The sequence below is a fragment of the Staurois parvus genome, unplaced genomic scaffold (genome assembly GCF_062004578.1).
Source record: "Staurois parvus isolate SC_StPar_1 unplaced genomic scaffold, SC_StPar_1.0 ptg000231l, whole genome shotgun sequence".
In the NCBI taxonomy this organism is placed as follows: domain Eukaryota; kingdom Metazoa; phylum Chordata; class Amphibia; order Anura; family Ranidae; genus Staurois; species Staurois parvus.
Window position 1 is genome coordinate 997,003 of NW_028318027.1, and position 26,745 is coordinate 1,023,747.

The following is a 26,745-nucleotide window of genomic DNA, read 5'->3' on the forward strand; positions in this document are numbered from 1 at the left end:
TGTCCTGAGTGCACACATGCCTGGCAAACTGTGTTCCAAATCTGTGGTTGAAACAAGAGGGGGAAATGTGACAGGAATCCAGGAAAACCTATGGGTTGTGTCCAGGATGGAAGATATATTTGTCCCTGGTTCAAGCAATACACATATTTTTATTTTCCTTTTTGCGACCTGTGGTGAGCCTCGTTGGCTCACTGAAGGAATACCGAGCTCCAGGGCTGTCTTAATAGTATCAATGACCCCAGGGCAAAGTAATGCACTGGAGCCCCTGCCAGCCTGCCTCAATTTACCCACCTACTCTCAAGAATAAAATATAAATAGTTGATATAATAAAACATATTTATTAGTACTTTTAATAAAATCAATTTTAAACAATAGAAAAAGTGCCATACATTAAAGACTAATCAACACAAAGGGAATGGTACAGGGGAGAGGCAGAAGGGCACAGGACAGGGGGGAACAGGAGGGCATGATAGTGGGACCAGGAGGGCACAGTACAGGTTCCGGGATTCTGCTTGGGACACAGCTATTCCAGGACAGCTTAGTTAAAAGCTTGACTGTTCTGGCAAATCTGGGACAGTTGGCAAGTATGATGTAATGCAAAAGTATCATGGGGCCCCCATGCACCTGGGGCCTCTGGGTAGTGTCCAGGGGTACCCATGCAATGAAACAGCCCCAATGAGCTCAGCTGAAGCAGGTTGAGTACTCTGAGCTCTATAAAACTCCCAGGCTGCTTAGAGAGGATGCTCCATCCTAAAATCAGATCTTTGTGCAGGACAGACTGGGGAGCAACCATGTACTTGTGTGGTGATATTAAGCCTGTGTGAATATGGACTCTGATATATTCTGTGTGAAAGCCATGTCTGGGCAGCAGTAGGCTGTTTCAGGACCAGTAATCAGGTTCCTGTGTTTGGCAAGGATTCATTTTTTGTTTTTTTTTTTAATTTTTTTTGTTTGATACCTGCACTTTATGAACATTGACTTTGTCAATAAATTATGTTTCACCATAATCCTGCTGTCTTGCTCAGCATTTTTTTTTCACAGTGCTGCGACTCATCTAGAGAGTCATGCACAACCCACCACCGAACAAATTCCTCACATATGGTGGAGAATGCGTAAGCTGAGATATTATATATATATAAATATATATATATATCTTCTGCTATCCTGCTTACAAAACCTGCTCCAGTTTCTGGGGAAAAAAAATAAAAATCAGCAGCTACAAAAACTATGGCCAATCACCTGTTCTAGGATCCAGCGGTGTCCGTACCGCAGCTCGGTTCACCAACCATCCTGTATCCCCAGTGCTGGCATCTTAAGTGTGGGCAGGCGGCTGTGCCAGCTTGTGGTTTGTCAGCTGGGTGCCCACTATGCATACATGAGCAGTGTTGCGTGTTGTGAATGGTCCTGCAGTCCTCTGTGACCTGTCACGTGTCCCAGAAGGGGGGGGGGGCAAAACTTCTGCTTTTGATCGCCAAGGTGATTGCAGCGGAAGTGGGCATCTGTCAAAATTGGGTAACTGCTTCCCAAAGGTGTCAATCATTAATGGGAGTGGGGGACGAGGCCTTAAAGTGGAACTTCTCGTTTTGGGTAGAGATGCGCTTTAAGCATTTGTCATAGATGCCTAAAATGAAAGCTTGATTTGTAAAACAGATTTTATTCAAATAAAAAAAGATATAAAACATAATTTCAGACACTTAAAAAACATTTCAGACAAATTTGGCCCCAAACCATTGCGGTTTCCCTTTACCAAGGTTCATGTAATGATTGTTTATTAGGAATGTATTTTGGAAATACAGAATATTTTCATTTCAGTTTTTGTTTTCTGCAAAGCTTTATGAATTTCTTGGTTCCGTAAGGTGTAAATGATGGGGTTTATCAGTGGAAGCACCAAATAGTATATGAAAGAAGTCCCATTGTAGATGCTGAAACTCATTGGCAGCAGATATTGAACAAATGGTATGCCGAAATAAATACTAACCACCAGGAGATGGGAGCTGCAGGTGGAGAAGGCTTTCCGTCTCCCGGATGATGACTTTATCCTGAGGATGGTGATTATAATAAGTATGTAGGACAGTACAATAAACACAAAAGGTACATTAAGCAGATCACTGATCACTGCGCCAACTAGTTCAATTGGCCCCGTGTCCGATGTCACACAGGCAGTGGTGAATGTTGTGTATTCACAAAAGAAAGATTTAATACTAAACGGACCACAATATTCTAGATTCAGTAAGTAGTAAAATAATATTGCCACAACTAAAACTGAAGTTATCCCAAACACAATGAATAAATACAAGCACAGTCTATTATGCATGAGAGCGGAATATCTCAGAGGCTTACAAATCGCCAAACATCTGTCATAGGACATCAAAGTGAGAAGGAAAGTTTCAATGACCAACATAACAAGCACTACGTTTATCTGGATGAGGCAGCCAATGTAGGAGATGACCCCTCTTCCCGATAGGATGTTGTACAGGATTGATGGAGACATATTTGTGGTGCTGACAAATTCACAAAAAAGAAAATTGCTGATCAGGAAGTACATGGGGGAATGGAGACGAGGACTTTTCCATACCAGAGAGATGATTAGGAGGTTCTCAATGCAGGTAACGATATACATTATCAATATGAGCAGGAAGAGTGGAATTTTATAGTCACTGAGGCCTTCAAACCCAACAATCAGAACTTCCACAATAATTGTGCGATTCCTTTGATGTGTCACCTGTGGAAAAATTGACACAAATATGTCATGAAAACATGAGTTGCTCAGCTGGTAGTAAAATAAAAAACCACAGATCTTGCCCTTTTCCCAACACTGTTCTCCAGAGAACCTCCACCCCACCATCCAGCAACAGCCAGGACAAGATGTTGTCAGGAGGGATAGCTGCCCTGGGTGCCATGGTTTCATGTGAGGTGGAGAGTTCCTACCTACAAGCGGACAATAATAGTGACAGCAGCTTCACTACTCTCATCAGCTTAGCTCTGGAGGAGACAAGCCAGATCTGGAGGAGGAGAGTTCTGGTAGGACCTGTGGATTATCCTCTTTCCCCTCTATCTATTCCTCTTATCACTGCTCCTGGATTGGGATTGCTGGATTGCCACTATGTGGTGTTTGTTTGCTTGCCCCCATCTCCTCCCAGCAAAGGATGTGGATGGGTTGGGGGGGGGTAAAAAACACTGCACAATGACAATTTGACATCCAGTGGTATCTCTAGTGCGGGGCCTCAACACTGCAATCCTATAGACCTGCAGCAGCTGACATCTGTCCCTGCTATCTGCCAGTCAAAACTATTAAGTCAGTTTCCCTTAGGCTTCTTCTCAACTCTGACATGTCAAGATGAGGAGAAGCCTGGGAAGAAGGATGCCTCACAGCACTGAATATGATGTCTGTGTGTTTGAAAAGGGCAAGCATTGCACTGGAGACATAATGGGGGGAGGGGGGCAGAGTAACAAACAGTTGTGCTCGGCATGAGAGTATTTGAGTTAGAAGAGGAGAGGAGAAGAACATTAGTGCTAGTATGGGGGTTGGGAGGGGATTTGTGAAAGGAGGGGGGATTGAGGGAGAGAGTATTTATGCTGGAAGGAGGAATTTGGGGCTGCGTTAGTGGTGTAAAATTTGTTTTAGGAGGCAAAATTTGAGGAAGGGAGAATTTGTGCTGGAGGTGATTATAGAGATTGTTCTAGGAGGGGGAACTTGGGGAAGGAGGATTTGTGCTAGAAGGGAGTGTGTGTGCTGAGTGAGGGGAATTTGGAAGGGGGGGTAGAGGATTGATAAGCAGAGGGGAATTTGAAGGGTAATGGGTTTGTGTTAGGTGAGGGGGATTTGGGAGGATTTGTGCTGGGATTGGGGGATTTGGAGGGATCTTTGCTGGAAGAGGGGGATTTTGGAGGATTTGTGCAGAGCAACTTAGAGGGGGGGAGGGGATTTACGCTCAGAAGGGAAATTTGAAGGGTTTTGGAGGGAGAGAATATTGTACTGGAAGAGGAGGAATTTTTGTTTGATGAGAATTTTGGCTTGCAAAATGAATTTATGCTTAGAAGGTAGGCACACAAGATAGTGCTAAAAACAAATAAATAAATATATATATATATATTTTTTTTGGGGGGGTGGATTTTTGTTGACACAAAATGCTTATGCATTTGTGGAGGGGGGGTGCACCATTTGACATCTTTGTCCAGGGCCCTAGATGACCTTGTAGCGGCACAGGTCCAGCACAATCCTCTTTCAGGTTGAGTAATGTCTAACGCTCACCTTGAAGTTTTTAAAAATTAATGTAGGAGGTGGAATCCCAAAGCGGGGAGGAGGTCTGGCCTGGGGTGGTGCCCAAGCTAAAGTTGGTTTAAGTGAACTTAAACTTAAACCTAAGTGAACTTAAAAAAAAGAAAATATGCTATGCTGTAGGGAACATTTCAAAATGTTAATTATATATAAGAGGTACTATATAAATATATCTCCGGAAATAGAACACCACACTTCCTGGTATGTGATGTAACTACTGTGCTGCTCACTGATCTCTGTGCTGGAGGCTCTGACATGAGGAGGCTAAGACCTACCCAGGGGTGGACTGACCATTTGGAAACTCGGGCACTGCCTGAGGACCCGGGGTCAGTAAGGGGCCCCATGAGATGCCCCTGGTACCTTTTTCATAGACTTTTTTGAGTTTGGGCAAGGACACAGGGGCCCAGGGGCAGACTGACCATTTGGAAACTCGGGCACTGCCCGAGGGCCCGGGGTCAGCAGGGGGCCCCATGAGATGCCCCTGGTACCTTTTTCATAGGCTTTTTTGAGTTTGGGCAAGGATACAGGGGCCCCATGATCCCCTATTGCCCGGGGGCCCCATGAGTTGTCAGTCTGCCCCTGGTCACTATCATAATTCAGGTAGATAGAAAAAATTATGGACTGAAACCACTAAATAATTTTTATGGCCAGTCTCACCTATGTGACTCATCACCCCGCCATACCATAGACCATTTCTCTGCTCCTTTTCAGAATTAAACTGATCCTACTCAATTGGACAAACTTCAATCCATGAGTGGCCTGACAAATGTGCAGTACCCCTCTAGATATCCAGGGGGAGCTAGTTGCAAATTGTTAGTTAGAAAGGCTGAACAGCAGCCTGGGAATATTCAGCATCAGGGGCGGACTGACCATTTGGAAACTCGGGCACTGCCCGAGGGCCCGGGGTCAGTAGGGGGCCCCATGAGATGCCCCTGGTACCTTTTTCATAGGCTTTTTTGAGTTTGGGCAAGGATACAGGGGCCCCATGATCCCCTATTGCCCGGGGGCCCCATGAGTTGTCAGTCTGCCCCTGGTCACTATCATAATTCAGGTAGATAGAAAAAATTATGGACTGAAACCACTAAATAATTTTTATGGCCAGTCTCACCTATGTGACTCATCACCCCGCCATACCATAGACCATTTCTCTACTCCTTATCAGAATTAAACTGATCCTACTCAATTGGACAAACTTCAATCCATGAGTGGCCTGACAAATGTGCAGTACCCCTCTAGATATCCAGGGGGAGCTAGTTGCAAATTGTTAGTTAGAAAGGCTGAACAGCAGCCTGGGAATAGTCAGCATCAGGGGCGGACTGACCATTTGGAAACTCTGGCACTGCCCGAGGGCCCGGGGTCAGCAGGGGGCCCCATGAGATGCCCCTGGTACCTTTTTCATAGGCTTTTTTGAGTTTGGGCAAGGATACAGGGGCCCCATGATCCCCTATTGCCCGGGGGCCCCATGAGTTGTCAGTCTGCCCCTGGTCACTATCATAATTCAGGTAGATAGAAAAAATTATGGACTGAAACCACTAAATAATTTTTATGGCCAGTCTCACCTATGTGACTCATCACCCCGCCATACCATAGACCATTTCTCTGCTCCTTATCAGAATTAAACTGATCCTACTCAATTGGACAAACTTCAATCCATGAGTGGCCTGACAAATGTGCAGTACCCCTCTAGATATCCAGGGGGAGCTAGTTGCAAATTGTTAGTTAGAAAGGCTGAACAGCAGCCTGGGAATAGTCAGCATCAGGGGCGGACTGACCATTTGGAAACTCGGGCACTGCCCGAGGGCCCGGGGTCAGCAGGGGGCCCCATGAGATGCCCCTGGTACCTTTTTCATAGGCTTTTTTGAGTTTGGGCAAGGACACAGTGGCCCCATGATCCCCTATTGCCCGGGGGCCCCATGAGTTGTCAGTCCGCCCCTGGTCAGCATGGTCAAATTTCTTGCCCTTATCTCCCTCCTCTCCAATTTCAGCAGTCACCTGATCCATCCTCTATCCCTCCCTCATCAACATATCTTGTTATATTCCCATTTATCCATTCCATCATATGACATCATAATCTCTCAGGTACACATTCCCATTTATAATTCCCACCAATTTAAAATACAATCTTTCGGATAAATAAATATTCATGTCCCACCACGTCACTCTTTATTGTAAAAATGAGTGTTTGGGTCCCCTTGCATTTACCGGTGATTACAGAAGTCCTGAAGATGAGTCCATGTCACATTATTTACCTAACAAATAAATTGTGTCAATTGTTTCTTCCCAGAGAGAAGCTTCACTGTATACTGTATGTGATGAAGTTGACATGAATCAATAATAAAAACATGCCTGTTATGTTAACTGCTTTAGGACCACCCTATAGCAGATATACTGCTACAGTGCGGCACCTGTGCGCAGGATCACGTATATATATGTCATTCTGCATTTCAGGCAGGGGCGTATTTCCCACAAGGCAAACAAGGCATTTGCCTAGGGCGGCATTTTTCAGGGGGGCAGCACCACACCCCCCAGAAAGAAGGGATGGAAAAAGGGACACACACAGCATGTGGACCAGGTGGGATCTGAAGGAGGCTGCGGGCTGCTAAAAGGTGTATGCAGAGCCTGACTCTTGTTCCTGGGGATGTCCAGAGCTGTGAAGATGAGTGTCTTCTCTCTCTCAGGGGTAGGGTTGCCAGTGTATGGGGTGAGGTGGTAGTTGAAGACTCTCTTGGGTGGGGGGGTGTTGGTCAGTGTCAGAGTCTCCCCGTGGGGGGAGGGGAGCCAATTTTTGTGTTGCCTAGGGCAGCACAAAACCTAAATACACCACTGATTTCCGGGTAGGGGGGCCCTACACGTGCTGCCATTTGCGGCTGCGGATGTCAATCACCAGGTCCCGGCGCTCAGTGATTACTGAGCATCTAAGACAGGACAAACAATCTTCCTCCCTGTTGGCTCGAGCACACTGCTCAGGATGGCTGTGCACAATACAGCCATCCCGATCAGTGTGCTTACAGTGAAGCACACACCCCCTGCCTCCTAGTAAAACACTCCCAGCACACAGGTAACCCTTTGACCGCCCCTCGCATTAATCTCTTCCTGCCATTAGCACAGTATCCCCCCGAGCTACACTCGGGCTTACCATGCGGCGCTGCTCCGGGATCCCTCGATCACTTACCTTGTCCTGCGCTCCCGCGATGCCCCTCCTGCAGTGTCCCCGGCAATGTCCTCCGGCCGATGCCGGCATCTGTCTTCCGGGTTCTGTTCCCTGCGACGTCGGGACGTACGGGGGACGGAACTGGCGGGAAATTTGAAAATGACAAAAAGTGACATTCACTAAAATCACTAAAATCACATAGTATAACATTCCTGTATCAAACCATTTCACATACATTGTGTCCCGAGTGCTTTGTCCGGTGCCCTGCCTGCATTGTTACTGTTCTTTCTGCCTGGAAACTGAGAAACGTCCATGGCGTCCAAAAAGCGTCCCTTTAGGCCAAAAGCGGTTTTAGACCGGCTAGAGAACAGCGATAGTAAATCAGAACCACTTGCAGAATTGAGTGATAATGATTGGTGGGGGAAATTCCTCATCAGACACTGAAAACGATTCTGCGACTGAGCTCAGCGATGTGCGAACTTGGCGCTCTATTTCACATTTCAGTGTTTTTGGTTTGATTATATTATTGAATTAAATGTATTATTATTATTATTGAATTAAATTTAATATTATTATATTATTATTTTTTATGATTATTTATTAAATTATAATTTATGATTTCGTGTTTCAAATTTTATCATCCCCGGAATGTTTACTAGACTCTTGTTCGGACAGATTTCAGTGAGTTATTCCTAAAAATTACAGGCCTACAATAAAAAAATACATATTTCCATGCAAAAAAATGTACCGCTTTGAGCACAGAAATATGGACATAATCAGACCGCTAGGGAGGTTAAATCTGTCACCCTCAATGTGATCCTCTCTACTTACTATGTTCTCTGTACCGTTCCTCCCTCCATCCATCCTGGGAACATACAGATTTGGAGTGGAATGTTCATTGTGAAGAGCGTGTTGTATGCCTCCATGGACGCCCATGCTCCGGCTGAGGTTTTGCTTTCTATTGCATCCACTGGTCTCTTACAGAACCTTTTATACGTTTCTCATCAGCTACATTTATGAATTATCCCGGTAGGATTAATAATTTCTGATCAGCAATTTTTATTAATGATCCCAATGGTATTATTGATTTCCCAAAGCAGATCATTAGTATTTTACTATTTTTTTTTTATATGATGGTGTCAGACAAAGTATTTCATTGCATCACAGTTGGATCAAAGAATGCAAGGGAAGTTTTTTTTTTAAGTGAAAATCTCGGAGTATCGAGTTGGACCTTAAACATTTCTAAATTAGGATATGCTCACTTCTCAACTATGTAGTTAACATTTAGGGCCAGTTCACACTAGTGTGAGCCGTACAGCTCGCGTTTGTGGGGGCATAGCAATCCATCTATTTGATTGGGCTGCTGTGCCTGCGTTTCACGCAAGGAAAAGGTGCATGCGCCTTTTCCAAAATGCATCCACAGAGAAACTGCATGTTCTTCCGTAATCACGCTGTGGGATGAGATTATTATTATTATACAGGATTTATGGCGCCAACAGTTTTCTCAGCGCTTTACAATATAACGGGAGACAATACAGCAACAATACAGTTCAGAGCTATTGTGTTCTGACCGGGGGACCTCCCCCCTTCCAGAACACACCAGTCAGCACTCACAGCCAATCAACCCGCTGGGTTGAATAGCAAAATACCTATAGTGTGTATTATTATTATACAGGATTTATGACGCCAACAGTTTGCTCAGCGCTTTACAACATAATGGGAGATATTACAGCAACAATACAGTTCAATACAAGAGGAATAGGAGGGCCTGATTCTGGGAGCTTACAATCTAGGAGGGAGGGGCTAGTGGTACAAAAGGTAGTAACTGTGGGGGATGGACTGGTAGGAAGAGTAGAAGATTCCAGTATTAGCTGAGGGCAGGATAGGCTTCCCTGAAGAGATCGGTTTTCAGAGATCGCCTAAAAGTGAGCAGAGTAGGCGATAGTCTGATAAATCGGGGTAGAGAGTTCCAGAGAATGGGGGAAGCTCTGGAGAAGTCCTGTATATGAGCATGGGAGGAGGAGACAGGGGAGCTAGAGAGCAGGAGGTCTTGTGAGGACCGGAGAGTGTGGTTTGGGTGGTATTTGGAGACAAGACTGGTGATGTAATTTGGGGCAGAGTTATAAATGGCTTTATATGTTATTGTTAATGTTTTGAATTTTATCCGTTGGGCAATGGGAAGCCTGTGGAGGGATTGGCAGAGAGGGGTGGAGGACACTGAATGGAGGCCAGTGGAAGGATTGGCAGAGAGGGGTGGAGGACACTGAGTGGAAGCCAGTGGAGGGATTGGCAGAGAGGGGTGGAGGACACTGAATGGAGGCCAGTGGAAGGATTGGCAGAGAGGGGTGGAGGACACTGAGTGGAGGTCAGTGGAGAGATTGACAGAGAGGGATGGAGGACACTGAGTGGAGGCCAGTGGAGGGATTGGCAGAGAAGGGTGGAGGACACTGAGTGGAAGCCAGTGGAGGGATTGGCAGAGAGGTATGGAGGACACTGAGTGGAGGCCAGTGGAGGGAGTGGCAGAGAGGGATGGAGGACACTGAGTGGAGGCCAGTGGAGGGATTGGCAGAGAGGGATGGAGGACACTGAGTGGAAGCCACTGGAGGGATTGGCAGAGAGGGGTGGAGGACACTGAGTGGAGGCCAGTGGAGGGATTGGCAGAGAGGGGTGGAGGACACTGAGTGGAGGCCAGTGGAGGGATTGGCAGAGAGGGGTGGAGGACACTGAGTGGAGGCCAGTGGAGGGATTGGCAGAGAGGGGTGGAGGACACTGAGTGGAGGCCAGTGGAGGGATTGGCAGAGAGGGGTGGCAGATATGGTACAGTTAATAAGGGAGATGAGTGTGGCAAGAGCATTCATGATAGACTGAAGAGGGAATAGCCTGTGATATCAGTACCAGGCTTTAAGTGACAGCAGGCGCAGGGAGCGAGTATCAAAGTAATTTTAAAGGCTTATGTAAAAAAAATAAATAAATAGCAAACATTTCTATACTTACCTGCTGTGTGTAGTGGTTTTGCACAGAGCTGCTCAGGTCCTCCTCTTTCAGGTCCCCCTTCAGCTCGTTTGGCCCCTCCCTCCTGTTGGTTGCCCCCACAGCAAGCAGCTTGGTATGGGGGCACCCGCTGCTCCTTTTATCCATTCACACACGAAACTGCGGCTCGGCCCCGCCCCCTCTCTCTTCTCATTGACTCACTGGCTGTGATTAACAGTAGTGGGAGCTAATGGCTTCCGCTTTTGTCTCAGCCAATGAGGAGAGGGAGTCCCAGTGCACATCGCTGGATCCAGAGGGAGTGCAGGTGAGATGGTGAGGGCTGTTTCACAGAGAAGGGTTTTTTCCTTCATGCATTCAACCTTGAGCCTTTAGAACCACTTCAAGCTTCCTGTCTGTGAAAAGGGAGTCTGTCATCCATAATATTATATTACAAGTCTGTCTGAAAATCTGCAAAACAGTGTTTTAGGTCTTTTTTTATTTATTTATTTTTTTAAATAAAAATGTTAATCTCTGATATGTACCTGATTCAGCCTCTAATATTCTATATATATCTTCTGTGTGATATTCTGGGTGGATTCGATATTTTCTTCTCTAACCATATAGCCGGTTATTTACACTGCATTTACCACCACATATGGATATTCAAAAACAAGTTGTCTTTTTTACACTTTACATATTAACTAAATTACACACCAAACTTGTTATTGAAATTTTTATCAAATAAATTAATTGAAACAATAATTGGCCAAGTAATCGATTATGAAGATAATCCTTAGCCGCAGCCCTAATTCATAGTAACTTGTCTGTCGTGCCGAGACTACAATGAAAAATTGATTGTTATGATTTTTTGTTCAGCCTTGCGAAGAAATGATTAAGGGGGGGGGGGATATGATCTTAAAAAAATGTACATTTTAATTCTTTATTTCTGTTATGACAAATCAATTTTGTGCCAGCAGCCTCCGTCCAAACATAACAGGTACAAAGTACTTTGGGAATAATGCAGTTCAGACACTATTGGAATGCTTTTTTTCATGTGCATGAGCCCGTATTAATGTGTTTGTGCAGTAAAAGTGCGATTAAAAGGTCTTCGATTGGATTTTTTTCATTTAGAGTAGAGGATGCCATAGGTTTTTTTGAGTTTTGGCTGATATTGCTCAATTTCATTACTAGAAACAAGCGTGCCCTACTGTACGTGGCCAAAAGTTTATTGAAAACTGAACATCACACCTATATACATATACATACATACATATCACATATACATACATAATCAGGACTTAAAATTTCAAGTCCTGAGCTACTAGCCAGGCCTTAGAGTTACTCGCCACCAACAAACACACACAAACAGAGACACCTGTATACACACACAGACATGTACATACACACACATACACGCACAGAGACACATGTACACACATGCACAGAGACACATGTACACACACACACACACACACACACATACATACAGACACATGTATACACACACAGGCACGTACAGACACGCATACACACAGATACATGTACATAACAGAAATACAGACACATGTACGTACATACACACGTACACACACATGTACATACACGTAGACACATGTAGAGATACACACATGTACATACACACAGACACATGTACAATTGTACATGCATACACAGACACACACAAACACACACAAATGTACACGTACACCCCCCCCCTCATAAAAAGTTGCAGTGCTTCATTGTTCACTTACAGAGCCGGGTACTGCACTCTAGGGGGAGGCAGAGAGCACAGCACACACTCCTTCCTTTGCTTTCACTGTGCTCAGCTATTGAGCAGTCTGACGGCTCCCAGTGCCAATGACAGTACCGGCCTGAGCGCCGAGCTTGATCAACAAGACGGCCCTGGGGGACACACTCGCCCCCACCATTATTTCCAGTTGCCATTGGCGAGCAGGCGAGTGGAAATTTCAAGCCCTGCCTTAACCACTTAAATCAGAACTTCACCCAAAAGGGGAAGTTCTGCTTGTCTGCCTCCTTCCACTCTCTTCTGCCACATTTTTTCATTTTTTGAGGGGGAACAGGTATCTGGTTTTGACAGGTACCCACTCTCACTTCTGGGTCAGATTGTCATCTGAGCAAGAAGTTCAGCCCCCCTCCTAACACTTCACAGGTCCCAGAAGACTGCACCCATTCACAAAGTGCAGCATGCTTCGAGCATGCGCAGTTATCACCTGGCTATGAAGCCGCAAGGCTGCATAGCCTTACTGAAGATGCCTGTGCCAGTACCCAAAGGCGACTCAGGTGAGGACATTGTTGAACCCCTTAGACAGGTAAATGTCCTCATAGTAACCACTTGCCTTCTGGAAGATTTACACGCTTCCTGGCCAGGCCAATTTTTTCTATTCGGCACTGTGCTATTTAAACTGGTAATTGCGCGGTTATGCAACACTGTACCCAAACAACATTGATGTATTTTTTTTTCAAACAAATAGAGCTTTCTTTTGGTGGTAATTGATCACCACTGGTTTTTTTATTTTTTGTGATATGAACGAAAAAATACAGATAATTCTGAAAAAAAAGACCCTTTTCTACTTCAGGTTACAAATAATATACAATAAACTCAAAGTTAGTCATAAATTTAGGCCAAAATGTATATTGCTGCATGTCTTTGTAGCAGAAAAATTTCAATACATGTATATTAATTGGTTTCTGTGAAAGTTATAGCGTCGACATACTATGCTATATATACTAGAATTTACACAGCTTTTACTTTCTGACTGCCCATCACATTTCTTGAGGAGCTAATATGCAGTACAAAGATCTCCCAAATGACCCCTTTTTAGAAACCCAAGGAATTTCTGAGAGGAACGTTGAGTCCATGGAAGATTTTATTTTTTTCCCACAAACTTGTGAAAAATAACAATTTTTCTTTTACACAAAGTTGTGACTTAAATGATATATTGCTCACGTATACAATGGCTATATGCAAAATAACACCCCAAAACACATTCTCCTACTTCTCCAGAGTATGGGGATGCCACATGTGAGACACTTTCTGGCAGCCTAGCCACATACAGACCCCCAAAATCCAATGACCACTTTCAGGCTTTCAAAAGGGTTTATCTCCTCATATCACTTCCTCACTACCTATCACAATTTTGGAGGCCCTAAAATGCCAGGATAGTACAACCCCCCCCCCCCCCCAAATGACCCATTTTTGGAAAGTAGACACCCCAAGGAATTTGATAAGAGGCATGGTGAGTATTTTACAGATATCATTTTTGTTACAGGGTTTGAAAAAGACAAAAAGAAAAGAAAAAATAAATCTTTGTTTCCTTTATTAATTTTCTAAAAACAAATGGGATTTGCAAAATACTCACCATGCCTCTTAACAAATATCTTGGAGTGTCTACTTTCCAAAAAGTGGTCATTTGGGGGGTGGGGGTGGTGTTCTGGAATTTTAGGGCCAACACTAGAAGCTTCTGCCACACATCACCCACTCTTCTAACCACTTGAAGACCAAGCCTTTTCTGATACTTTTTGTTTACATAAAAAACATTTTGTTTGCTAGAAAATTACTATGAACCCCCAAACATTATAGATTTTTTTTAAAGAAATGGCCCTAGAGAATACAGCGATGGGTATTGCAATTTTTTTTGCCACACAGTGTTTGTGCTGCAATTTTTCAAACGCCAATTTTTTGGAAAAAATACACTTTTTTTAATCTTAATGCACAAAAACACAATATATTGCCCAATTGTTTGATAACATATAAAAGATGATGTTACACCAAATAAATAGATACCAAACATGACATGATTTAAACAGCGACAAACTACGTAAATTTTTAATATCAAAAGAGGACATTTTAAAAGCCTTTACAGGTCACCACTTTATATTTACACAAGGGATCTAGTGCTAGAATGACAGCCCTCGATCTGACGTTCATGGGGATGCCTCACATGCTTCTCTGTTTACATATTGACACTGGACCAATTTTTTTATTTTTTTATTTTTTTTACACTCTCCCTTTCCTTTTTTTTTAATTTTTAATTTTTTTTTTTATTTTGATCACTTTTATTGTTATCACATGGTATGTAAATATTCCCTGTGATAGCAATAGGCAGTGACAGGTACTCTTTTCTGAGAAATCTGGTATTTGTTAGACTCTAGATTTCTCCTCTGCCCTTAAAGCATCTGATCGCACCAAGATCGGTGTGATCAGATGCTTTCGCAATTTAAAAATGGTGCTGTTAATATCCGGCGAAAAGTAAATGATGAAATGCTCGTAGCTTTTGGTTTCTTAGACCATAGAGATTATTGGAGCCATTCTGGTCTCTGATCAGCTCTATGGTCAGCTGGTGGGACTACCAGCTGCATTCTTTAATTCCACTGTGGGACGGGAGAGCCCAAGCAAACTGTGGAAGGGGGGGATGTCCCTTCCCACTGCTTGTAAAAATTATCCAGCAGCTAATTAGCTTCTAGGATTGCTTTTACATGAAAGCCAACCACCAGCTGAAGAAAAAACGATACCGGGATGATGCCTGTAGCTGCAGGCATCATCCCGGTATAACCACTCAAAGTCCAGGAATGTAACAGTATGTTGGGCATATATGTAGCAGCAGAGAACCCAGACATATTATGAATCGGGTCTGTGGACCAATATGACCACAATTCATTCTTTTCTGTAATGCCCATGTTGTGGGTTTGGCCCTGTGAAGGGAGTGACTTTTGGGGGTGGGGGGACCTCTGTATCATCTCCCCAAATCCTTATGTTTAATCCACCCTGTGCCTGTTTAAGGGTACAGGGTGTGAATGTCCCAGTATTGTGCGTTAGTGTGTGTCCATTGTCTGTTTGCCATGTGCTCCCCCCGATTGTGCTGTGTCTTCCTGTCCAGCCAACTATTATGGGATGTACTGTTTGTGTATTGGTGTGGGGGTTGGTCAATGTCCTTTGCCACATGGCTGCATCCCATTGTTCTGTGTCTTGGTTGGATGGGGAGAGGTGATGAGGTGTTTCCTGCCTATACTGTAGCCCTTCCCACTGATAGGGTGGGCTGATGATGTGTTTCCTGTCCCTGGTTGTCTTTCCCCGCCCTCTGTATAAAACATGTTGTTTGTGTACAATAAAAGTTGTTGGCTTTCTGTCTTAAGAGCTGGGTGCTGTCTTTTTCCTGAGGGATTTCAAGGGTGTGGTCCGTGGATGGTGTTCGGACAGGGAAGCTGTGGAATAACGGAAAAACTCAGTGCGGTCTGGGTTCCGGTTCTGTTACAGGCCCAAAAAAGTTTTATTTTCAGAAACCGTGATAGGTTTACATGTGAATTGTCTGGCAAGAGCTGAATTTGGGTGGGCGGCCATGTATTGTTGTGCATATAAATTGCCTTGGCCCACAATTGATACAAATCTGCCGTGAAGAACAGCAGAGGGGCTAAACGCTAGTGCTGGCAGCGAATGGTGCCGATCCAGCTAACTCTGCGTTTTTGGGAACACTATACTAAGGAGGCACTAGTATAGTTCTATATAAACAAAGAATGCAAGTGCCTTACAATTGGAATTAAATATATATAAAAGCTGCTATGCACACAACAGGTAACCAATATCACCTAAAATCAAAAATAACATATAGAAAGGTGCAGCGCTAAAAGTGACAATAATGAGACAATAATGAGACAATAATGAGAGATCAATAAAATGAATATATGATAATATAATGATATAAATATTTCCAATAAATAGGAAAGGATAAATAAAGGTGACTCTAGTGCTCTGGTAACTCTGGATCCGGTATAGGTGCAATAGTGGTGATAGTAATGCGCACTCACTGGACGCACATGTTAAATGCGCCTTATATATTTATTCCAGATGTCATCAGTATGGGGAGTGGTCAAGAACTTATTAAGTCTTCCCTCTAGAGCAGTGGTTCTCAACCTTCCTAATGCCGCGACCCTTTAATACAGTTCCTAATGTTGTGGTGACCCCCAACCATAAAATGATTTCGTTGCTACTTCATAACTGTAATTTTGCTACCATTATGAATCGTAATGTAAATATCTGATATGCAGGATGTATTTTCATTGTTACAAATTTATCTTTTTTTTTTTTTTCAGTAGTTGATGATTTTACATTTACCCAGTAATTATAATTCATGAAGTGTCATTTTACCTCCAATACTGCTGCTTTCAACACAGTAGCTGCTTTTAACAGAGTAGCTGCTTTCTACACAGTAGCTGCTCTTTACACAATTGTGACTGGTCTACATAAGTACATTATGGCGCCAACCCTGTCACATACACCTGTATTTGTACGGGGTGTATGTGATGGGTTTGGCGCGATGATGTTATCACACCAGGTACTCGTATGTGGGCATATCTGCATGTGGGCGGACCCGCCTGAAGACGGATAGAGGAACGGTGTCTCGGTTTCTAAGACCATTGGAAATATGTGTTTTCCGATGGTCTTAGGCGACCCCTGTGAAAGGGTCATTCGACCCCCAAAGGGGTCGCGACCCACAGGTTGAGAACCGCTGCTCTAGAGGGTAGTAGGTCATCAGACAGGATCCTTTTAAAGAATTACAGATGATCCTCGTCCTATAGGATTCCCCTTTAAGGTGCCTGGTAGTGCTCCCTGGATATGTAGGTATCCACTGCAGATATGAAGATTCCTCCTGGAGTGGTGTATCTAAAAAATTCAGAGGGCTCCCCCAGAGGGTATGGACAAGAATTCTCCCATAGTGTAGTAATTGTGAATAAATATTTATTCAAAGTTTTAAAAAAATCGATGCATCAATATAAAATACAAAGCGTCAGACAGCAAGTACTGACCATCCTGTATTAAAGATGGCCGCCGGAGCTCCACATTGCTCCAGCGGCGTGACGTCACGGCGTGATGTGGCTCCTCCTGACGCGTATTGTGTACAAACACGTCCTCAGAGGGGGGTAGTAGTATAGTTCTGTTTGTCATCAGTTTATTGATCCGTACAAACACTATACTAGTAATGGCGGGGATCAGCGGCCTATAGCGTGAGTGCGATAGTGTGCGGGCAATCTAATGCTTGCTGACCCTGGCCGGAGGGGCGCTTACTGACCCTGACATTATCTGATGTCACTAGTGGCAGGAATGCAGTGATCAGTAAAAAATTCTATATACTGACACTGTACTAATGGCACTGGCTGGGTGACGGGGCCATCAAAGGGTTAATAGGGGCGATCAAAGAGTAAATGTGTTAATCTAACGTGGGCGTGTAAAATGCAGTGCTTTGTAGTGCGGTGTTCTCTTTTCTCTCCCTGGACTGACGGAGGCAGCGAGAGGCGCAGGCGCGTTCATAACCTGAAATAGAAAGTGACGTAAGTTTACCTCGCTTTGCCCAGAGCCGCTGTTTGCCCGCACAATGCGGGAAGGCAGGTGGCAAGTGGTTAAAAAAAAAAAAAAAAAAAAGTAAATTTAAAAAAAAAATCTCAACACAGTATTTTTTATTTTATTTTTTTTTTACATTTTTTATTACTTTTTTTAAATACTTTTATCAAAGTAATGCAATATTACCATAGTAACATTGTACTACTCTGGGGGGGTGATCAGGGATTTGTTTTTTTTTTTATGAGCATGAGCAATGAAGATCAAATCTTGCTTTGAACTGTCGTGAATGAGTTAAGTTCATAACAGTTCAATATAATAGTGATCTGTGATTGGCTGGAGCTGGTCACATGATACAGGGTGCTGTGATTGGCCCCATGTATCACATGAGAGCTGTGAGCCAATCACAGCTTACCAGGAATTGAAGCAGAACTGTTATTAATCAGATTGATTCATAGCAACTTTGCTAACATTGTGATCATGTGATCGCATGATCACCGAGTCTCGTTCACCGTCATCTACATTCAATTGACACAGCGGTCTCGGGTGGAGAGTGTTGCACACCAACTAGGCCGAACAGCGCCCCCCCCTGTGTTAGTACAGCCAGTGCAACGTACCCATACCTCGCTTTGCCTGCAGCTGCCGCCCGGCCGTCGTACATTGTGGTTGCGTGGTCGGGAAGCAATTAAAAGTCAGAAGGTACAGTATTTGTAGCTGCTGACTTTTCATGTTTTTGGAGGGAGCCCGAAGCTCCGGAAGGTTTCTACCCCTTGCATGATCAGGGCATTTTTTGCTGTTCAGCACTGTGTTACTTAAACTGGTATTTGTGCAGTCATGCAACACTGTATCCAAATTAAATTGATATCACTTTTTTCACACAATTAGAACGTTCTTTTGATTGTATTTGACCATCACTGTTCTTTTATTTTTTAATATATAAATGAAAAAAGTCCAAAACTTTTGAAAAAAAAATAGTAATAGTATTCAACTAAAAAAAATATAAAAAAAATATAAGTTCTTCATAAATTTAGGCCAAAATGTATTCTGCTACATGTCTTTGGTAAAAAAAAAAAGAAAAATCTCAATAAGTGTATATTAATTGGTTTGTGTGAAAGGTATACACATTATACAACGTCTACAAACAATGGTATATATACCAGAAGTGATATTTTCTTTTATACTAATAATGGTGGTGATCAGTGACCTATAGTGGGACAGCGTTAGTGCGGCGGGCAATCTGACACTGGGTGGGAACTGACTAAATGACACTGACATCTCTAGTGACACTGATACAGTGATCAGTGTTAGTGCTATACTATCACTATACACTGTCACTGTACTAATGCCACTACCTGGGAAGGGGTTAACATCTTCGGCAAACAAGGGGCTAACTGTGTGCATACTGTGCAATGTGCGAAATATCTGTTTTTACTACTAGATATATTTTTTTTTTCTCCGTGAAAAAACAGACATATCACTACTCCAGTGTACAGAGCTCTGTGTGTTAGTAAACACAAGGCTCTGTGCTTTCATCCACTAAGCCGATCAGCAGGTCCCGGCCAATGATTTAACTTCTTGCCGACCAGCCACTGTAGAAATACGGTGGTAGGTCGGCACGGCTGGGCAAAAGCATGTTTTAAAACGTGCACTTGCAAAACAGGGGCGTGCGCGAAGCGCGTGCCCGCCATACCCATCCTGCTGATTGCGGCCACGGATGTCAGTCGCTGGGTCACAGCCGGTCATTTCCTACCATGTCCCGGCGATTAGCGGCAATCACTGACAGAGAGGACAGCTGCAGTGTTTACACTGCAGCCGTGCTTTGTGTCAGTCCCCTGTCAGCTCCTGACATGCTGATCCGGGGAGAAGAGTTTATCTCTCCGGATCAGCGTGTACCCGTAGAGTACACACCTCCGCCCTCTAGTAAAACACTCCCCTCACACAGTTAACCCTTTCAGTAAATAAAAAAGTTAACCCCTTCCTGCCCAGTGCCATTAGTACAGTGTCAGTGTTTTTTTTTTGCCCTGATCACTGTATTGGTGTCACTGGGGATGTCAGTGACCCCAAGTCAGTTCCCCCCAAGTGTCAGAATGTCCGCCGCAGTCCTGCCATAAGTCACTGATCGCCGCCATAAGTCGCTGATCGCCGCCATTATTAGTATAAAAAAAAATTTAAAATCCCAATATCTTTCCCGCCATTTGTAAACGCTATAACTTTCACATAAACCAATTAATTTACACATATTGTTTTTTTTTTAGCAAAGACATATCGCAGAATGCATTTTGGCCAAAATTTATGACTAAATTTGATTTTTACATTTTTTTTACTGGACATGTTTTATAGCAAAAAGTCCAAAATATTGTTTTTTATATTCAAAATTGTCAGGCTTTTTTTATAGCGCAAAAAATAAAAAACGCACAGGCGATCAAATACCACCGAATGAAAGCTCAATTTGTGGGAAAAAAAGGATGTAAATTTCATTTATGTACCGTATTGCATGACCGCGCAATTGTCCGTTAATCTAGCGCAGCGCTGTATAGCAAAAAAATGGCGTAAATTGCAGTATCTATCCCATAGTTTGTAGACGCTATAACTTCACACAAAGCAATCAATATACACTTATTGGGATTTTTTTTTTACCAAAAACATGGAGCAGAATACATTTTGGCCTAATTTTATAACCAACTTTGAGTTTACTATATATTTTTTATAGCTGAAAGTAAAAAATATATTTTTTCTGCAAAATTTGTGGTATTTTTTTGTTTATTGCGTGAAAAATAAAAAGCGCACAGGTGATCAAATACCACCGAAAGAAAGCTCTATTTGTGGGAAAAAAGGATGTAAATTTCATTTGGGTGCAGCATTGCATGACCGCGCAATTATCAGTTGAATTAGTGCAGCACCGAGTAGCAAAAAAAGGCGTGGCCAGGAAGGGGGGTAAATCCTCAGGAGGGCAAGTGGTTAAATCATTGGTTGGGACCTACTGACCAGCTTGTGCTGTAGCGAATGACAGCACAAATCAGGCAGCAGGTGCATGCCCCCTACTCGGAAAAGCTGGAACACGTACTGTACATGTACCAGCGTAGCGGGGCCGCTTTGTCGCAGTAAAACTGCAGTAGGTGGTCCACAAGTGGATAAGCTTGTCAGACATCCTATACTAGGAGTTGCCTCCTGCCCTCCTTTGTGGTTATACGAGCTTCCACTGTTCTGGGAAGGCTTTTTATAAGATATTGGAGTGTCTGTGGCGATTTTTAAGCCCATTAAGCCAAAAGAGCATTTGTGAAGTCAGGTAGTGATGTTGGATGTTGCCTTGCCATTGGCATTCCAATGCATTCCAAAGGTGTCCAATGGACTTGAGGTCAGGGCTTTGGGCAGGCCACTTGAGTTGACCCATACATTTATGGAGCTGGTTTTGTGCACAGGGGTACAGTCATGCTGGAACCAAGTATTGATATATATTAATAGTGCTCTTCACTGGAGGCTTCTAAACGTAATACATTGGAGGGATGTCCACATAATTTATAGGTACACTATATAGCCCAAAGTATTGAGACGCATGCCTTTACACGCACATTACATTTAATGGCATCCCAGTCTTAGTCCGTAGGGTTCAATATTGAGTTGGCCCCGCCCTTTCCACGCACATGACCTTTAATGGCCCCCCCAGTCTTAGTCCGTAGGGTTCAATATTGAGTTGGCCCCGCCCTTTGCAGATATAACAGCTTCAAATCTTCTGGGAAGGCCTTCCACAAAGTTCAGGAGGGTGTCTATGGGAAGGTTGGACCATTCTTCCAGAAGTGCATTTGTGAGGTCAGGCACTGATGTCGGGGGAGGAGGCCTGGCTCACAGTCTCCACTCCCAAAGATGTTCTATCGGGTTGAGGTCAGGACTCTGTGCAGGCGAATCAAGTTCAACCACCTCAAATTTGCTTGTCCATGTCTTTATGGATCTTGTTTTGTGCACTGCTGCGCAGTCATGTTGGAACAGGAAGGGGCCATCCCCAAACGTTTCCCACAAAGCTGGGAGCGTGAAATTGTCTAAAATGTCTTGGTATGCTGACACCTTAAGAGTTACCTTCACTGGAACTAGGGGGCCAAGCCCAACCCCTGAAAAACAACCCCACTCCATAATCCCCCCTCCAACAGACTTTACACTTGGCACAATGCAGTCAGGCAAGTACCGTTCTACCAGCAATCAGCAAACAAAGACATGTCTATCAGATTGCTAGACAGAGAACACGTCTCTACTGCTCTAGAGTCCAGTGGCGGTGTGCTTTACACCACAGCATCTGACGCTTTGCATTGCACTTGGTGATGGAAGGCTTGGATGCAGCTGCTCGGCCATGGAAACCCATTCCATGAAGCTCTCTACGCACTGTTGTTGGGCTCATCTGAAGGCCACGTGGAGTTTGGAGGTCTTTAGCTATTGACTCTGCAGACAGTTGGCGACTTCTGCTCACTGTGTGGCTTCAGCATGCGCTGACCCCGCCCTGTCATGTGACGTGGCCTACCACTTGGTGGCTGAGTTGCTGTTGTTCCCAGTTGCTTCCACTTTGTTATAATCCCACTAACAGTTGAGCGTGGAATATTTAGTAGCCAGGAAATGTCACGGATGGACTTATTGCACAGGTGGCCACCTATCATGGGACCACGCTTGGAGTCACTGAGCATCTAAGAGCGACCCATTCTTTCACCAATGTTTGTAGAAGCAGTCTGCATGCCTAGGGGCTTGATTGTATACAGCTTTGGTCATAACGGGATTGGGCACCTGAATCCAATGATTTGGAGGGGATTGGAACACCTGAATCCAATGATTTGGAGGGGATTGGAACACCTGAATCCAATGATTTGGAGGGGATTGGAACACCTGAATCCAATGATTTGGAGGGGTGTCTCAATACTTTTGGCCATATAGGTAGCTGTGATGGCTAGGTGTCCGCAAACCTTTCTAAAAGTAACGACCTAGTAGACTGTATAATTAAAATGCTGCACAGTGCATGTGTATTGTCAATCATCTCATTCCACTGCAATTTTACAGGACAAGGTCTGTCCTGAAGAAATGCCCAAAAATTAGAAGAATCTGCATGAAACATTTTCTGTACTTGGTGTAACCCATGATAAATACTTAATGGCCCCCACTCAGGCTAAGAAGGTCCTATGAACTGGATGCCACTGATTAGTGAGGGTGCAGGTTGAGGAAAAGTTTGTCCAGACCCAAAGCATGCTGTAAAAATAGAAAAAGATACCCCACATATGATTGGGCACCTGGCCTCAGGGAGAAACATGCTGGAAGCATGGCTTGGATGAAATGAACTGAGGCTGCTTTTACCTGCTAACAACTCGGGCCAAACGAGGTGTGCGGAGGTTGGAGTATGTCTTCCTATTTCTACAGTTACATTTTCAATACTTGGGTTACATGATGCAGAACTTTTCTACTTTGATAAGTATTTTAATCAATACTTTGATTTGATAAAGGTGTCATGCTTTATTGATTGCTATCAGGTGTAAATTTTGATCATAGGTCAACCTGGTTCAAGTGATAATATGTGATCATTTCAAAATGTTTTATCTACTTTCTTTAACTTTTTCATACATTCTGCCCGAAACTCTTTATTGTTAAATGTATATATCAGTGGGTTCATTAAGGGGGTCCAGCAAAACTGTATGATTGTGTAAGTGTTGGTGACTTGAGGTGTCACTATGTCAGTTGGCAGCACATAGACACCAAGACTGACACTGTACTGCATGGAGAACACAATGAGGTGGGAGCTACACGTAGAGAAGGTCTTCTTCCTACCAGAGGATGAGGGGATTTTAAGAATTGTATGAATTATAAACATGTAAGTTATGAAAACAGATAAAATGGTGAAAAATATCATCAAGGCGCTTATCACCAGAGTATAGAAACGAATAGGTATAGTATTGGAGGTGGCCAGGTCCAGGAATGGAAAAAAGTCACAGAAGAAATGGTGAAGTGTGTCCTGACCACAAAATTGTAACTGGCTCTCAAAGGCAGCTGTGACAGATGAAAGTGCGATGGAAATAATCCAAAAAGTGATGACCACCCGGAGATAGATGATATTATTCACAAGAGAAGTATAGCGTAACGGATGGCAAACAGCCAAGTATCGGTCATAAGACATCATAGCATAAAACAAACTCCCAACATTTCCTGTAATCCCGTACACAACTGATTGTACAACGCAGCCAATAACAGTGATGGTCGGTCGCTTAGCAATGATATAATGGAGCATCATTGGAAGCATATTTGTAATGCTCAGCAGTTCATACACGCACATGCTCCTAATTATAAAAACCATGGGTGACCTAAGACGGGTGCTGCTCCAAAGGATATAGATGATCATTAGATTTTCTCCGAATATCAAAAGGTAAATGATGAGGAACACAACAAACATTGGAATCCGGAAGCCATAATAAGATCTAAATCCAACAATTAGAATTTCGGTGACGTCTGTGCAATTCTTCGGATGCTCCATTGAGAGAGAAGACAATCAGATCAGATATCCTGTAGATCAATAAATAATTTTGCCTTCTATAACACCTTTACTAGCAGCTGAAATAAACAAAAAAACAGTGTGAAGATAAATATTATTCACAAAAGAAGAATAGATGGCAAATTGCCATGAACTGAAGTGGAGAAATAGCGTTGGACCCATGATCAAATTGGCATTGTTGAAAGTGGCAAGGTCCGGGGGCAGGAGGATTCTACACCCCCAGAAGATCTCTTTGGTCTCCTTGGCTGGTACTGTCATGCAACACAAATGTAAACTGAAGAGCCATACCACTGCTAACAGGTCCAGGCAGGGGTGGACTGACCATTTGGAAACTTGGGCACTGCTCGAGGGCCTGGAGTCATTAGGGGGCCCCATGAGATGCCCCTGGTACCTTTTTCATATGCTTTTTTGAGTTTGGGCAAGGATACAGGGGCCCCATGATCCCCTATTGCCCGGGTGCCCCATGAGTTGTCAGTCCGCCCCTGGGTCCAGATATGACTTTATTCCAGTAAAAGTCAGGGGGACAAGCCAAAGAGTAACTGTTGTGTTTTGGCAGTTGAAAAATGCCTCTGTCATCAGGGATTGATATTGAAAATAATGTGAATGGGCTAGAAGTGAACTGGACCTCTAATGGTAAATCAGACTTGATGGCAAATTAATTTTCACAAAAGTAGAGAATAAAATCTCATAAAAACCACAAGATGCCACAGCGTTAGGAACAGGGGTGGATTGACCATTCGGACACTTGGGCACTGCCCGAGGGCCCGGGGTCAGTAGGGGGCCCCATGAGATGCCCCTGGTACCTTTCATAGGCTTTTTTGGGAGCGGTTTGAGTGTGGGTGAGGACACAGGACCCCATGAACCCCTATTGTACGGTGGCCCCATGGGTTTTCAGTCCGCCCCTGGTTAGGAATCACGTATCATCATGCAACCTTGCTGGACTGGACTTTCGGAGGCATACCTCCTTTCTCAAAGCTCAGCATAGCTCTAAGGAAAGAGGTATGCCTCTGAAACGCATCAGCTTGCCAATCCAGCAGGGTTGCATGATGATACTGTATGTGATTCCCAACACAGAGGCATCGTATGGTTTTTGTGCGATTTTATTCTCTACTTTTGTGAGTATTCATTTGGCATCCAGTCTGTTTTATGAATAATAAATTGTTGGTAATGCACAAAGCATTTGGCCCTCCTGTTCGTTCTTCTCTTCTACGAGATTTCCCCATCTGAGGAGGGCTGCAACAGCTACACATTTCAGACAAAGCTCATGGTTCATCATATATCATTCATGGCCCTATCTTTCACTGGTGGAACTGTTCTGGAAGTGACAGTGTAAGGAACCGCCTGGCGGTACCTCTATCAGCCCACTGGTTAGGTTTACCCAGAGCGCGGAGTCTAAGTCCTGGTACGCTTGTTCACCAGGGCCCCTGATGGTGGGGATGGACTTGGAGCGAACCGAGACCAGGTTGCGGCTCCTGAGTACACCCTCCCATGGTAGAGGGATCCGCCAGAGGTTTCTGCAGGGGGAGAGCCTGATGTGAACAGGCGGATATGCCAGAGCAAGGTGGATGGATGGATGAGCAGGAGTGTGGTCAGATAAGCCAAGTCGGTAGCCGTAGGAGCAGTACAATACAAAGCAGCGGGCAGAGAATGGTCGGGTCACACGCCAGGTCAGCAACAGAATATCAGGTCCAATAGGGGGGCATCCAGGAGGGAGGTCAGGCAAGCCAGGGGTCAGAGCAGGAGAATACAGCAAGGTCAGGTACAATCCGGGTCAGCAACAATCAGGAATCACAAACAGCAAATCAGGAACACAGGGAGACCAAACGGCAACTCCTGTCAGTGCAGGGCGGTTTAAATACAGCGCCCTGCGCTGTCATTGGTGCCAGGCGTGCACCTGTGGCTTCAAGTGCGCATGCACGGATTCTGTCTCCGCCGCAGCCAGCCAGGACCTAGTGCCCGTATACTAGCGTGATCGGGCACAGTGAGCCTGCGCTGAGCCGTGGATCGTGGCGGCTCCTGACAGACAGTGTGTTATGTGTGGACCTTTAATGTTGTTTCTTCCAGTGTGATTACAAGGACAGGTATTGCTATCCAAACCAGTTGCTGACAAGACCTGTTTTAGGCTCAAGTCCTTAAGCCCCCACCACCAAAAGGCACTAGATACACTTTGGATTGTCCTGCTGACCTTTATTGGAATACAATCACATCTAGGCCTTTTTTAGCAGAGCATGGTGCTTCAATTTCCATTTTAGTTCATGTTATTCCTTGCTCTAGCATTGAGCCTTCTCCCCTGTGTGTGTGGTCACCAACTTCCTGCTTCTTCTGGCACCACAGCCAACCACAGAGTAGGTGCTGCTTCAGAGGACTACCATGCAGGTTGCTCAATGTTCAAGCAATGCATCCACATTTGTCCCCTGTGTTACCTAGTGATCTCTCCTGTGATCCCCAGCAACTCCTGGCATTTTCTCTAATGTTCCCTAGTG

The 26,745-nt window shown here is 44.2% G+C and overlaps 2 protein-coding genes across 2 annotated transcripts; both read right to left on the minus strand.

Moving 5' to 3' along the window:
• Positions 1 to 1,771: 1,771 nt before the first annotated feature.
• LOC149460382 (olfactory receptor 6F1-like) lies at positions 1,772 to 8,366 on the minus strand. Its single transcript, XM_089679748.1, has 2 exons — positions 8,262 to 8,366; positions 1,772 to 2,722 (listed from the first exon to the last, which is right to left on the minus strand). The coding sequence occupies exons 1-2, from the start codon at positions 8,364 to 8,366 to the stop codon at positions 1,772 to 1,774; spliced, it is 1,056 nt and encodes a 351-aa protein (XP_089535874.1).
• A 14,841-nt stretch (positions 8,367 to 23,207) lies between these two features.
• Positions 23,208 to 24,316, minus strand: LOC149460383 (olfactory receptor 6B2-like). The gene has a single exon (XM_089679786.1). The coding sequence runs from the start codon at positions 24,242 to 24,244 to the stop codon at positions 23,303 to 23,305; it is 942 nt and encodes a 313-aa protein (XP_089535912.1). The 5' UTR covers positions 24,245 to 24,316; the 3' UTR covers positions 23,208 to 23,302.
• Between the last annotated feature and the right edge of the window lie 2,429 nt (positions 24,317 to 26,745).